The 15,765-nt window shown below is 40.0% G+C and overlaps 1 protein-coding gene across 1 annotated transcript; it reads right to left on the bottom strand.

Moving 5' to 3' along the window:
* Positions 1–703: 703 nt before the first annotated feature.
* On the bottom strand, positions 704–12,414 carry LOC116362180 (gastrula zinc finger protein XlCGF17.1-like). Its single transcript, XM_031816487.1, has 3 exons — positions 12,322–12,414; positions 9,744–9,986; positions 704–2,884 (listed from the first exon to the last, which is right to left on the bottom strand). The coding sequence occupies exons 2-3, from the start codon at positions 9,847–9,849 to the stop codon at positions 1,962–1,964; spliced, it is 1,029 nt and encodes a 342-aa protein (XP_031672347.1). The 5' UTR covers positions 9,850–9,986; positions 12,322–12,414; the 3' UTR covers positions 704–1,961.
* Positions 12,415–15,765: the final 3,351 nt, after the last annotated feature.

Genomic DNA, 15,765 nt, shown 5'->3' on the forward strand with positions numbered 1-15,765 from the left:
TGGAATTTGGTGGTGCTGTACTGTAACAGCGAGCTGAGCCAGTTGAAAGTATTGACAACAGGGATATATTGTTGGTGACTGTGTGCTCCTTCATTAGTTTTGTGTTTATTATTATTTTACTTCTGGTACCCTCCTACCTGAGAGGCATGAGGCCTGAGAGGCGTTGCACTGTTAAAATCATCCCAGTGTGGAGATGAAACACCTGTGTGTTACAAAGCCACATGCTCTGTCCTCTCTGCTCTACCTAGGAGTTTTAATGTGGGTAATACAGAGATAATACTAATACAGAGAGAACCACTGCTCTACCTAGGTGTTTTAATGTGGGTGAAAATGAGATAATACTAATACCGAGAGAACCACTGCTCTACCTAGTGTTTTAATGTGACTCATACAGAGATAACCGTTGGACATGCATTTTCCATTATGCCATTGTGTTTACCACTTCAGATCCTTAAATTGTAGTTTAAAGCATATACAGGGCATTATACCACCCCTTGACTTTTTCCACATATTGTTACAGGCTTATACAAAAATTGATTAAATGCATTTTTTACCCCTCATCAATATACACATAATGACAAAGCAAAAAAAGTTTTTTAGAAATTTGTCAATTTATAAAAATGAATACCTTATTTGCATAAATATTCAGACTGTAACGCTCAATGAGTGAATGGGTTTGGAGTCAGGCGCAGAGAGCAAAGGATGTGGGAAAAAACACGCTTTAATGTCCAAAATCAATGGAACAAAATAGTATACCCAACAGGAGTAACTATAAAAACAAAATAGTACCCTTAGGTAAAATACCAGGACAGCGAGAAAACCCAACAAAACACTAACACCTCTCACAAATACAGAAGAACAAGCCCGCACAAACAGAAGCGAGCTAAACGAACTTAAATAACCCCACCCTAACAACCAAACAATGAACAGGTGAAACCAATTAGACAAAACCAAACGAACACGGGACAAAGGATCGGTGGCAGCTAGTAGACCAGCGACGACGACCGCCGAGCGCCACCCGAACAAGAAGAGGAGCCACCTTCGGTAATATTCGTGACACAGACCCTTTCCTCTGAGACTCAAAATTCAGCTCAATTCAGTAGTATTTCTGTCTGTAATCAAGACCTTTTGTGGGGAAAAACTCATGCCGATTGAATGGGCCTGGCTCCCAAGTGGGCCTATGCCCTCCCAAGTCCCACCCATGGCGGAGCCCCTGCCCAGTCATGTGATATCCATAGATTATGGCCTCTTATTTAAAATGACTGATTTCCTTATACAAACTATAAATCCTTGAAATGTATGTGTTTAAATTGTTCAGTATAATACGACTTCAAGGATGTATAGTATGTTACGAATTACAATTCTTACGTTATTTATGCATTGCTATTCATACAATATGTTACGAACTTGTAATATGTATGATATGCTAACATACTAAGTAATAGCTAAAAAGTAGTAAGTAGTTGCAAAGTTGCTGATTAGCTAAAATGCTTCAGTCCTCCTTGATGAGATTCTAAACACAGCAGCCTTTGGCTAGAAGTTTGAGTTACACGCCCACCCTTCCACAGAGCAGGAGTAAGACTTCTCTCCTGTGTGACTACATTGGTGTGTTAAGTTGCTATGGTGAGAGAAACTCACCCAAAAGTCAGAGCAGACGTAAGCAGGCTTCTCTCATGAGTGTGTTCTCTGATGAACTATTAGCTCGGTTGCTGTTTTGAAGCATTTTACACAAACAGAGCAGGAGTATGGCTTCTCTCCTTTATGTATATGTTGGTGTGTGTTTAAGGTATCCAGTCAAGAGAAACTCACCCCACAGTCAGAGCAGGAGTAAGGCTTTTCTCCTGTACGTGTTCTCTGATGAACTTTTAGCTTTTAGCTTAGCAGAGACACAAGGCTTCTCTCCTGTGTGTGTTCTCTGGTGAACTTTTAGCTCATTTGATGTTTTAAAACATTTTCCACAGTCAGAGCAGGAATAAGGCTTCGCTCCTGTGTGTATACGTTGGTGTTTTTTTTAAGGCGCCCAGCTGAGAGAAACTCACCCCACAGTCAGAGCAGAAGAAAGGCTTCTCTCCTGTATGTATACGTTCATGTGATTGTAAACTGGAAAGTTGAGAGAAACTAGTTCCACAGTTAGAGCAGACCCAAGGCTTCTCTCCTGTGTGTGTTCTCTGGTGAACTTTTAGCTCATTTGATGTTTTAAAATGTTTTCCACAGTCAGAGCAGGAGTATGGCTTCTCCCCTGTATGTATACGTTCATGTGATTGTAAATTGGAAAGTTGCGAGAAACTAGTTCCACACTCAGAGCAGTAATACGGCTTGTCTCCTGTGTGTGTTCTCCGATGAACTTTTAGCTCAGTTGATGTTTTGAAGCATTTTCCACAGTCAGAGCAGAAGTAAGGCTTCTTACCAGTGTGTATAAGTTGGTGTTTTTTTAAGTTGCTCTGGTGAGAGAAACTCTTCCCACAGTCAGAGCAGGAGTAAGGCTTCTCACCAGTGTGTATAAGTTGGTGTGTTTTTAAGGTGCCCAGATGAGAGAAACTCGCCCCACAGTCAGAGCAGAAGAAAGGCTTCTCTCCTGTATGTATACGTTCATGTGATTTTAAGTGGGAAAGCCGAGAGAAACGAGTTCCACAGTCAGGGCAGAAGAAAGGCTTCTCTCCTGTGTGTGTTCTCTGATGACGTTTTAGCACCGTTGATGTTTTGAAGCATTTTCCACAGTCAGAGCAGGAGTAAGGCTTCTCTCCTGTGTGTATTTTTAGGTGTATTTTTAGCTTTGATAGAAATGGGAAAATCTCTTCACAATGTGGGCAGTGATGAGACCTCTTAGCTCTCTGATCTTCCTGCTGTTGCTCTCTGGATGTGGAGAATGTCTCAACATGGTATCCTGTGTGAACATCAGAAAAAACAGTCAGTTGGTGTGATATACATGTTAATCAAATGTATTTTATGAAGCACTTTTTACATCAGTAGTTGTCACAAAGTGTTTAACCTGTCTGGTTCAAATCCCATAATTAAAATTATTTTACACCATTTTAAAGATAAACTTCTTGTAAATCCAGCCACAGTGTTCGATTTCAAATAGGCTTTACGGCGAAAGCACACCAAACAATTATGTTAGGTCAGCACCTAGTCACAGAAAACCATAAAGTCATTTTCCAGCCAAGGAGAGGTCTCATAAAAGTCAGAAATAGCGATTAAATGAATCACTAAACTTTGATCTTCATGAGATGGCACTCACAGGACTTCATGTTACACAATAAATGTGTGTGTTGTTCGATAAAGTTCATCTTTATGTCCAAAAACCTTTTGTTGGTGCGTTTAGTTCAGAAATCCAACGGCACAATAAGCACTCTCGAAAAGTAAAAAAACAAAAAAGGTAAACAAGAAATGCGCGCTCCCGATCACGTGCCTGGCTCATGGATGGAAATTTCCACTGTCCTCTCATTGAAAGCGGTGTATCGCCTTCATTTTTCAGAGTAAAACCCTCAAACAATGCCTAAAGACTGGTCACATGTTGAGGAAGACAGATTTCCACTGGGTCCTAAGTCTTTGTATGGTGGATAGGCTTTCAATGGAAAAACAGCCTTTCAAAATAATAGTACTTCCTGGTTGGATTTTCCTCTGGTTTTCTGCCATATCAGTTCTGTTATGTTCAGTTCTGTTATACTCACAGACATTATTTTAACAGTTTTGGAAACTTCAGAGTGCTTTCTATACAAATCTACTAATTATATGCATATCCTAGCTTATGGGCCTGCGTAGCAGGCAGTTTAACTTGGGCACGCTGTTCATCCAAAATTCCAAATGCTGCCCCCTGCCCTAGTGAAGTTAACTTCTTTGGGGTAGGGAGCAGTATTGGGTAGCTTGTATGAAAAACGTGCCCAAATTAAGCTGCCTGCTACTCAGACGAAAAAGCTAGAATATGCATATAAATAGAACATTTGGATAATGAACATAATATAATGAAGATTTATGTTAAAAACGCCCTAAAGATTGATTCTAAACATCGTTTGACATGTTGCTATGGACTGTAACAGAACTTTTTTAAAACTTTTAGTCTGAAACTAGTGAACGCGCTTGGTGACTTTAGATTGTGTACTGAACGCGCCAACAAAAGGAGCTACTTTGAAATAAATGATGTACATTATCGAACAGAACAAGCACTTATTGTGGACCTGGGATTCCTGGGAGTGCATTCTGATGAAGATCATCAAATGTAAGTGAATATTTATCATGTTATTCTGACATCTCTCGACTCCAACATGGCGGACATTTGTTTGGCTTGATTTTGTTGTCTGAGCGCCGTACTCAGATTATGCTTTTTTGGAAAAGTTTTTTTGAAATCGGACACAGCGGTTGCATTAAGGAGAAGTGTATCTATAATTCCGTGCATAATTCTTGTATTGTCATCAACATTTATTATCAGCATTTCTGTAATTGATGTGGCTTTCTGCAAAAATCACCGGATGTTGTGGAACTACTTAACGCTCCTATGTAAACTCAGATTTTTGGAAATAAATATGAACTTTACCGAACAAAACATACATGTATTGTGTAACATGATGTCCTAGGAGTGTCATCTGATGAAGATCAAAGGTAGGTGATTAATTTGATCGATATTTCTGCTTTTTGTGACTCCACTCTTTTGTTGGAAAATGGCTGAATGCTTTCTGTGACTTGGCTCTGACCTAACATAAAGATATGTTCTGCTTTCGCCGAAAAGCGTGTTTGAAATCGGACACTGTGGTTGGATTAACGACAATTGTATCTTTAAAATGGTGTAAAATACTTACTTGTATGTTTGAGGAATATTAATTATGGGATTTCTGCTGTTTTGAATTTCGGCGCCCTGCAGTTTCACTGGCAGTTGAACGGTGGGACGCTCGCGTCCCAAACGGTCCCAGAGAGGTTAACAGAAACCCAGCCTAAAATCCCCAAAGAGCAAGCAATGCAGATGTAGAAGCACAGTGGCCACAAAACAACTCCCTAGAAAGCAGGAACCTAGGAAGAAACCGAGAGAGGAACCAGGCTCAGAGTGGTGACCAGTCCTTTTCTGGCCATACCGGGTGACAGGTAGCCTAGTGGTTAGAGCAACCGAAAGGTTGCAAGATCGAATCCCTGAGCTGACAAGGTAAAAATCTGTCGTTCTGCCCCTGAACAAGGCAGTTAAACCCAATGTTCCTAGGCCATCATTGAGAATAAGAATTAGTTCTTAACTGACTTGACTATGTCCAAACGCTAGCAGGACACCTACGACAACATCCGGTGAAATTGCAGAGCGCGAAATTCAAAATACAAAAATCGGAATATTAAACATTCATGAAAATAGAAGTGTCTTACATCATTTAAAAGCTTCTTGTTAATCCAACTGCGTTGTCAGATTTGAAAAAGGCTTTACGGAGAAAGCATACCATGCGATTATCTGAGGACAGCTCCCCACGTGAAAATACTTTTTCAACCAGCACAGGCGTCACAAAAATCACAGACAGCAATTAAATAAATCACTTACCTTTGAAGATCTTCCTCTGATTGCAATCCCAAGGGTCCCAGCTACACAATGAATGGTTGTTTTGTTCGATAATATCCTTCATTATATCCCAAAAGTATCAGTTTAGATGGCGCGCTTGATTCAGTAGGTCAGTCGTTCAACATGCACACAAACGAATCCTAAAGATTACCGGTAAAGATCGTCCAAAAAATTCAAACGAAGTTTCCAATTAATCCTCAGGTATTCTAATATGTAAATAAACAATAATATTTAAGACAGAGAATAGTGTGTTCAATAGCAAAGATAAATAATGAAGAGCGCATGCGTGCAACATGACTACTTTTCTAATGGGGGACATCTTGGAAAAACTACAAATACTCATTTTTCAAAAAACAAGCATGAAACCCTTTCTAAAGACTGTTGACATCTAGTGGAAGCCAAAGGAACTGCAATCTGGGTCCTATCAATTTGAATATTCCATAGGCAAGCATTGAAAAAATCTGTGACCTCAAGAAATAAAAATTCCGGATGGATTTTACTCAAGGTTTTCGCCTGTCATATCAGTTCTGTTATACCAACAGACATTATTTTTTACAGTTTTAGAAAGTTCAAAGTGTTTTCTATCCAATGCTATCAAGTATACGCATATCCAAGCATCTGGGAAGTTTACTTTGGGCACGTCAATCATCGGAAATTCAGGACAATGACCAGTATGCTAAGAAAGTTAAATAAAGGTTAAATATATATATATATTTTAAATACATTACCATTAGTGGTGAAATAAATGAATAAATTCTAAAGTTACAAATGTCCATGATTTTGAAAGAATAGCACATTATTTGTCCAATCAAATAATGTCAAAGTGATCAGAAATACAGTGTAGACATTGTTAATGTTGTAAATGACTATTGTAGCTGGAAACGTCTGTAGATCTCGTACAACGCTGTGTAGTACTCTCTTCACAGAACAATGCAAACAGTCTCTAACCAGAATAGTGTCTAGAAGGCCAGCATCCCGGAGTCACCTCTTCACTGTTGACATTGAGATTGGTGTTTTGCGGGTACTATTTAATGAAGCTGCCAGTTGCGGACTTGTGAGACGTCTGTTTCTCAAACTAGACACTCTAAAATACTTGTCCTCTTGCCCAGTTGTGCACAGGGGCCTCCCACTCCTCTTTCTATTCTGGTTAGAGCCAGTTTGCACTGTTCTGTGAAGGGAGTAGTACACAGAACTGCACGAGATCTTCAGTTTCTTGGAAATTTCTCACATGGAATAGCCTTCATTTCTCAGAACAAGAATAGACTGATGACTTTCAGAAGAAAGGTCTTTGTTTCTGGCCATTTTGAGCCTGTAATCGAACCGACAAATGACCCAGATACTCAACTAGTCTAAAAAAGGACCATTTTATTGCTTCTTTTATCAGCACCAGTTTTCAGCTGTGCTAACATAATTGCAAAAGGGTTTTGTAATGATCAATTAGCCCTTTAAAATAATAAACATGGATTAGCTAACACAACATGCCATTGGATCACAGGAGTGATGGTTGCTGATAATGGGCCTCTGTACACCTATGTAGATATTCCATTTTAAAAAATCATCCGTTTCCAGCTACAAGTCATTTACAACATTAACAACGTCTCCACTGTATTAATGGTCAATTTGATGTTATTCCAATGGACAAATAAACATACTTTTCTTTCAAAAACAAGGACATTTCTAAGTGACCCTAAACTTTTCAACGGTAGTGTATGTATTCATTTCAGTAGGCTGTATGGGAAGGGGAATCAAACTATTCTAAAACTGGGTAGGAGTCAAAAACTAATAAGAGGCAAAAGTGGTGAAAATGATGAGCTATACCATCCTCCACTCAACATCACAAGGGTGATAGTAGAATTTGTGTTTAAAGTAATGACTAAGATATTTCACCCTGAAACTGTATCAGTGTGTGTGAAACCCATTAGACACATAAGACTATAAGTTGGTCATATGTGCAGCGTTGACAGGATAGAATAGAACATTGTGTTCCTTACAGGACATTCTGTCCCCACCCGGAGTGGAGAAACTGTTAGGCTTGTCTATCATGAAACATGTTGCAGAATATGATAAACAATGTAAGTGTACAGTGGAACAATACAGCCATCCTAAAGCGGGGTGGGGTTCTCGACTGATGTGTTTATAAAAGATGGGCTCTGAACTTGAGAGGGCAGAGCTCTCTGAATAAAGAACTGATCATTTGTATGCTGGGACTCTGTTTATTAAACCTTAGAGCCTTACAACCTCTAGGATACAGATGGAGTTATACAATAGTTCAGGTAGAACATTGGGGTAGAAATTCTCGTGACAAAGGGTTAGTAACTACACAGACTCATTTCATAGAACTTCAAAACACTGGCAGTTTGTCTACTCCACTTCTTTAGTCTACACTCTGATCACTCCAGATAGCCCAGTGAATAAAACAAATGCTGACAATACTGTTGTCATCCATACAAGTCTTAGTAGCATGAAATAACATCTACAATGCATTCAAAAAGTATTCAGACCCCTTGGATTTTTGGTTTTGTTACATTACAGTCTTTTCTAATTCCCATCAGTCTACACACAATACCCATAATGGCAAGGGCAAAAACAGGTTTTTAGAAATAACATGAAATATTACATTTACGTAAGTATTCAGACCCTTTACACAATAGTTAGTTGAAGCACCTTTGGCAGCGATTACAGCCTTGAGTCTTGTTGGGTATGAAGCTACAAGCTTGGCACAATTGTATTTGGGGAGTTTCTCCCATTCTTCTCTGCAGATCCTCTCAAGCTCATGGTCAGAGTCCTTTAGGTGCCTTTTGGCAAACTCCAAGCGGAATGTCATGTGCCTTTTACTGAGGAGTGGCTTCCGTCTGGGCACTCTACCATAAAGACATGATTAGTGGAGTCCTGCAGAGATGGTTGTCCTTCTGGAAGATTCTCTCGTCTCCATAGAGGAACTCTGGAGCTCTGTCAGATTGACCATCAGGTTCTTGGCCACCTCCCTGACCAAGGCCCTTCTCCCCCGATTGCTCAGTTTGTCCGGGTGGCCCGCTCTAGGAAGAGTCTTGGTGGTTACAAACTTCTTCCATTGAAGAATGATGGAGGCCTCTGTGTTCTTGGGGACCTTTAATGCTGCAGAAATGTTTTGGTACCCGTCCCCATATCTGTGCCGACACAATCCTGTCACGGAGCTCGACGGACAAATCCTTCCACCTCATGACTCGGTTTTAACTCTGACATGCAGTGTCAAATGTGGGACCTGACATAGACAGGTGTGTGCCTGTCCAAATCATGTCCAATCAATTGAATTTACCACAGGTGGACTCCAAGTTGTAGAAACATCTCAAGGATCATCTCAGAGCAAAGGGTCTGAAAACTCACGTAAATAAGCAATTATTATCTTCTTTTTTTTTCTTTCTTTTTTGACATTTGCAAGACTTTCTAAAAACCTGTTTTGGCTTTGTCATTATGGGGTATTGTGATGTCATTATGGGGTATTGTGATGTCATTATGGGGTATTGTGATGTCATTATGGGGTATTGTGATGTCATTATGGGGTATTGTGTGTAGATTGACGAGGAAAAACATGTTATCAATTTTAGAAGAAGGCTGTAACGTACCAAAATGGGAGAAATGGGAAGGGGTCTGACAGTGCCCTCGGAAAGTATTCAGACCCCTTGACTTTTTCCACATTTTCTTATGTTACAGCCTTATTCTAAAATTAAATTGAGACTGGTTGACGTTGAGACTGGTGTTAAGTGACCCCAAACTTTTGAAATGAACTCAGGTGCATCCTGTTTCCATTGATCATCCTTGAGATGTTTCTACAAATTGATCTATAAAATATTAAATATATATGTTCAGATATAAATCATCAGGATGTGGTAGTCTACTGGTTATGTTCAACACTTCTCCAATCGTTGTTGAGATCTGATATTCTGTGCAGCAAACAAATTATAATTCAATATTGACAGTGATGATGCCATGGCCTATTTTGAAATGAGGTATGCCTAACTTGGTGATTGAGGGTATTAAACATTTTCAACGTTCTTGAGACAATGTGTGGGCAAAGGCAGGCGATACAAGTTTAAATCGTTTTTGCTTCACTGTGAAGTCTTGAGTTGTTCAGGGATGTGTGATGTCAGAATTACAGAATTCAACCTAGCAATAGACTGGTCATAACTTATGGAGGTCTAATATATGAAGATAACTTATAGGTAGAACCAGCTCTTACCGTGACTAACAGTTGTCCTAATCTTCTCCTCCTCTTCCTCTTCATCTTTAATGTTGACATTCAGCTCCAGTGTTTGACTGCAGTCTTCCAGTTTCACTGATGCCATCTCTGGATCCTGCAGTGCAAACTGGGCTCCACTGTCACAATCAGGACCCAGTGACTGTAGGTTCCTACTCAGTGTGGAAGGAGAGAGGCAGGCTGGGTTTGTCCTCACTGTTGATGTTACTGGCCTCAGATTAAGGTCTGTAGTAATAAAGACAAACGGACACAAAAGTTATTTTCTTGACAGTTCTGGCACTTTATTCTGTAAAAATATTTTCTATTTTTTCTTGTTCAATTATCTCATTTCAGTCGATCAGGTAGATAATCCCTGACAAAACATTCATTCACATTAGACACAAAGTACACATTTTAAATTGCACAACATAAATACACTTAATCTATAGTAGATTTCCTAAATTCACATAAATGCATAAATGACTCAACAACCATTTAGTACAAGGTAGGAGTATGTTTCAGGCAGCACTATGTACTATTTCATGAATAACCTTGTCTTCACTGTATTAAGCTCCATCAGTCTGCACTGTAGTTCCACCAGTCTGTCTTACAGCCTCTGCATATGATACATCATGACAGATTCTATTTCTGAGCATCTCTCCGCACCTGGCATCCACCAAATGTTGCTGTGTGTCCTTCGCACAATTGCAACACTTCACCGTCACATTGCTCCAACATTCACTGTAATCATGTTCCCCAATTTACTCCTGAGGGGCTGATATGTCGCACCCTCAACATCCACTGTGATTATTATTATTATTATTTGACCCTGCTGGTCATCTATGAACATTTGAACATATTGGCAATGTTCTGTTATAATCTCCACCCAGCACAGGCAGAAGAGGACTGGCCACCCCTCATAGCCTGGTTCCTCTCTAGGTTTCTTCCTTGGTTCTGGCCTTTCTAGGGAGTTTTTCCTAGCCACTGTGCTTCTACACCTGCATTGCTTGCTGTTTGGGCTTTTAGGCTGGGTTTTTGTACAGCAATTTGTGACATCAGCTGATGTAAGAAGGGCTTTATAAATACATTTGATTGGTTGATTAATGAGGCTGGGTCAAAATCACTGACATTGAAGCTAAGGAATCCTATTCTGTACTTTTCCAGACAAAACCTTCTAACACCTCAACAACACTGATAAGCTTTCACTTCTTTCACCCTCTTTCCTACTGATCAACCTTTAGGCTTCAACCACTCTGTCTCCCTTCACATGTTCTTTAACAATATCATCCATGGACATAGATATTGGGACCTCAGAGATTATTACTCCCTTCAATGTAGCATCAGCTCCAGGGTCATGGCTTCTAAGCTTCGTCCCATTATGATTTTCCAATTGAAGAATCTTCCCTTGCTGAACCTGACCAGCACAAGATATTAACAATCTACCACTTTCAATGTTTTATTTCACCTTTATTTAACCAGGTAGGCTAGTTCAGAACAAGTTCTCATTTACACAGCTGCATCCCAGTTTAACGTCACCTCTTTGTATGGCCTTGGTTAATCACAGGGTGTGAATGAGACCCTGTGGTCTCCTCAAACACCATCCCAACTTTCCACTCTAACACATTATTACTCTAGCTCCCTACCTTGGGCCTCTAGTTTCTATACTACATGCACCCCTGCTTCCAGTATCAATATCTCTGTTCTTCCTATGTCTTCCCACTACAGAACATTCACATACTAGGCCCTCATCCTCCCGCTCAATAACATCAGAACTGTCCCCTACATTGATCGCATTCCAGCACAGCTGTTGGTCCTCAAACTCTCAATTTCCATTGTTTCAGGGATGTCAAACTCATTCTATTGAGGGACAATTCTCATCAGGTTTTCCTTTCAATTAAAACCTAGACAATCAGATGAGGGGAGTTCCTTTCTAAATAGTGACCTTAATTCATTAATCAAGTACAGGTGTGGAGCGAAAACACGCAGACACTTGGTCCTCCATGGAATGGGTTTGATACGTGCTCCGATTCATCCGCATTAATCGACACCATTCCATGCAGTTGGCCTCTCTCTCCAAATGGTGAAGGATAACTTCAGTTAGCTTCCCTCTATTTTGACACTATCACACAGCCTCATGTCGTCATTTCACCACGAGCAAACTCCTAGAAAGACGACCGAAACCGTTGAAGCCGCCATTTGACTTGCCTCGTCCGAATCATCCTGATCTCGCGAGTTTACATTAACGAAACAGTGTATGTAAACTCGCGAGAACAGGATGGTTCGGACAAGGCTATTTACCAGCTCATAAACATTTTACACAAAACCAAGAACATGTAAAAACGAACTTAAATAAATGGAATCTTTATGAAATGACTGACGAAATTATGTACATACACTCAGACAAACCCAAAGTCTATCTATGTGACTTGTAAAATCGTTTTTAATCACGTTCTTCACTCACTCGGTTAGACTCCAAAATAATACATACAATTAAAACCTTTACCAGGCGTGAAACGGATTTGTTACCTAGCATGTTATACATTCTTTCGACATTACAAAGTTTAAACATGCTATTACATACCTACAATGATACATTTGAAACGGAAACAACCACTATCGACATAACAACACAGTTCTGTCGTTTCTACCCGGAACTTCCTGTTCCCAACTACGTAATGTGCATCAGCGTCATCTTGTTCTCTGGTGTACTGACATTTGCACAACTATAACGTGTCTGCCGCCACCTAATGTACGGTGAGTAAACTGTAGAAAAATATACACGTCCAATGTTGAAAAGGGGAGGGGAATAACGACATCAAAACAAAATACAAATATAGAGAAATAAAAACTTCCCACTCCTTCAGTCACAGTCCTATTCAAATCACATTCCTACACAGTCTCATGGGCCTCGTAGAGAGGAACATCTTCAGTCAGTATTCCCTCCAATTAGTGGTGTAAAGTACTTAAGTACAAATATTTTAAGTACTTTTGGGTGTCAGGGAAAATGTATGCAGTTTTGGGGTATCTGTACTTTACTTTTGATATTTTTGACAACTTCTACTTTTACTCCACTACATTCCTAAAGAAAATAATGTACTTTCAACTCCATACATTTCCCTGACACCCAAAAGTACTCGTTAGATTTTGAATGATTAGCAGGACAGGACAATTGTTCAATTCGTGCAGCCGTACTGCATCTGATCTGTCGGACTCAATAAACACAAATACTTTATTTTAAAATTATGGATGTGGTCTTAAATTCAATCTGGAGTGCCAGAGTGCGCTTGGTCGTTCGTAAATTCAGAGCGTTGTCAGACTGTCAGTTCGTATCGCTCTCGGAGCGTTCAGAGCCACACTGGACGCTCTGGCGGAGGAGGAGGGTTGATTCAAGCGTTCTGACCTCACAACGGCAGTCAAGCATCCAAGATAACTGGTTAACATTGGCTAGCTTGCTAGCTACTTCCAGTACACATTAGAGAACTCTGACCATTTTACTCGCCTTAGCAGAGCTGGTTAGGCTGTGTTCATGTTATCCAGAGCATTGGTGACTTTAACTGTGCTTCAGGCAACAATTTAATTACGCTTTTTTTGCCGACGTTTACTGACACCGGCCGTATTCAAGGGACGTTGAGCGTTCGTTTTTCATCAATTATTCTTCCCTCTGGCACTCAGACCAGAGTGCTCTGAAATCGGAGTATATAGCCAGAGCGAATTTAGGAACGCACCCTGAGTGTTGGAGTGTGCCCCTGACTATCCGAACATTTAAATTTCAAGAAAATCGTTTGCTTAATATAATGGCTTTGAAATTATTTATACTTTTACCTTTGATACTTATGTATATGTAACAGTATAACTTTATACTGTCCCCTCGCCCATACTCGGGCAGAGCAAGGGGAACTACTACTTCAAGGTCTCAGAGCAAGTGTCGTCACCGATTGAAACGCTATTGAAACGCTATTTAGCGCGCACCACCGCTGACTAGCTTGCTATTTCACATCCGTTACATATATGTCAAACCAAATACTTTATACTTTTACTCAAGTGGTATTTGACTGGGTGGATTTCACTTTTACCTTGATAGGAAAGGACTCAAGAAGCTTTACTTTTACTCAAGTATCACAAGTGGGTACTTTTTCCACCACTGCCTGCAATGTTTCCAATGTTAATTCCTGAACTCCCAAAAACCTTTCAGCCGAACGTACAATTAATATTTACAATCCGTATCCGTCAACTGGTAAACGATATTATGAATCTCAACAGGCTGCGGGTGCATACGCTGCCAGAGCTTCCTCAGCACCAATCGCTCTTTAAACTATTTCCCGCGCCTCCCAGTAGGAGAACTACTGTACAGTTTCTTGATGTGGATGTTCCCTGAAAAATAAAAATTGATACATGACATTGGTCAGTTTCGGTGTTATGAAACTGATGGAGACTATTTGTAAAAAAATATATATATATTTATTTATTTAACTAGGCACAAAGCATATATAACAGGTTAGGATAATTAAAGTGGCAGGTTGGGATATTTAAGGTGGCTGGTTAGGTGAATAAGCATGGCAGGTGAGGAGACTGAGGTTAACGTTAGGAAAGGGGTTTGCGGTCTGCAATTACACCCTTCTCGGATCAAGGGGCCAGGCTTCCAGTCGATAAGCATGCTTTCCAAGTGCTCAGAGGGCATTTTCGGTACTGCAGTTCAGCTGAAGCACGGCTCACTTCCCATTGAATTGCCATAGCAAAGTAAATTAAAAAAATATAATATTTTATCATCAAGTTTGTAAATAAAACATCCATTGAATTATTCAAGTAATTGCCTTAGAGTCAGATTTTTTCCCATCACTCACAGCCAAAGATAACTATTTTAGATTCATGATGTGAGGTGGGTGAGTTTGTCACATGCAGATGTTGAAGGGAAAACACACCTCTTGATCTGCGTGTTTATAATGTAGGTTAAGGTGCAGCCTCGTCTCATAGAGCAGATGTAACATAGTAAATATAAATCCAAGACTCTCAAAATAGTGTGATATGTTACATTATGGTTCCATAAGACAGAAGGTTACTTAATAAATGGAATTTGGTGGTGCTGTGCTGTAACAGCGAGCTGAGACAGTTGAAAGTATTGACAACAGGGACATATTGTTGGTGACTGTGTGCTCCTTCATTAGTTTTGTGCGTTTTATTATTTTACTTCTGGTACCCTCCTACCTGAGAGGCATGAGGCCTGAGAGGCGTTGCACTGTTAAAATCATCCCAGTATGGAGATGAAACACCTGTGTGTTACAAAGATACATGCTCTGTCCTTTGTTCTACCTAGGTGTTTTAATGTGGATAATACTAATACAGAGATAATACTAATACAGCGAACCATTGGACATGCATTTTCCATTATGCCATTGTGTTTACCACTTCAGTTCCTTACATTTTACATTTAAAGCATATACAGGGCATCCCTAGACTTTTTCCACATTTTGTTGCCTAACAGCCTTATTCGAAAATTGATTAAATGCATTTTTTACCCCTCATCAATATACACACAATACCCCATAATGACAAAGCGAATTTATCAAATGTATAAAATGCATCAAATTTATTTTGCAAATTTATAACAAGGAACACCTTATTTGCATAAGTATTCAGACCCTTTCCTCAAACTCAAAATTGAACTTAAGTGCATCCTGTTTCCATTGATAATCCTTGAGATGTTCCTACAACTTGACTGGAGTCCACTTGTGGTAAATTTAAATGATTGGACATGATTGGAAAAGGAACACACCTGTCTATATAAGGTCCCACAGTTGACATTGCAAGTCAGAGCAAAAAACAAGTAATGAGGTCGAAGAAATTGTCCGTCGAGCTCCGAGACAAGTTTGTGGCGAGGCACAGTTCTGGGGAAGAATACCAACACATTTCTCAAATCTCGGTTGGCTGGGCTCCCCGCTTGTGCCGTCAAACTCCTGCCCCACGTTGGGCGCAAACCTTTTAAGGGCACCAGAGTGGCGCAGCTGTCTAAGAAATTGCATCTCAGTGC

The sequence above is a fragment of the Oncorhynchus kisutch genome, unplaced genomic scaffold, assembly GCF_002021735.2.
Source record: "Oncorhynchus kisutch isolate 150728-3 unplaced genomic scaffold, Okis_V2 scaffold805, whole genome shotgun sequence".
Lineage (NCBI taxonomy): Eukaryota > Metazoa > Chordata > Actinopteri > Salmoniformes > Salmonidae > Oncorhynchus > Oncorhynchus kisutch.

Coding starts and splice junctions, on each gene's coding strand:
- LOC116362180 (XM_031816487.1), bottom strand. CDS start 9,849: ATGGCATCAGTGAAACTGGAAGACTGCAGTCAAACACTGGAGCTGAAT. Junction 2,885..9,743: donor TAGGACAACTGTTAGTCACG/GTAAGAGCTGGT, acceptor ATGTTCACACAG/GATACCATGTTGAGACATTC.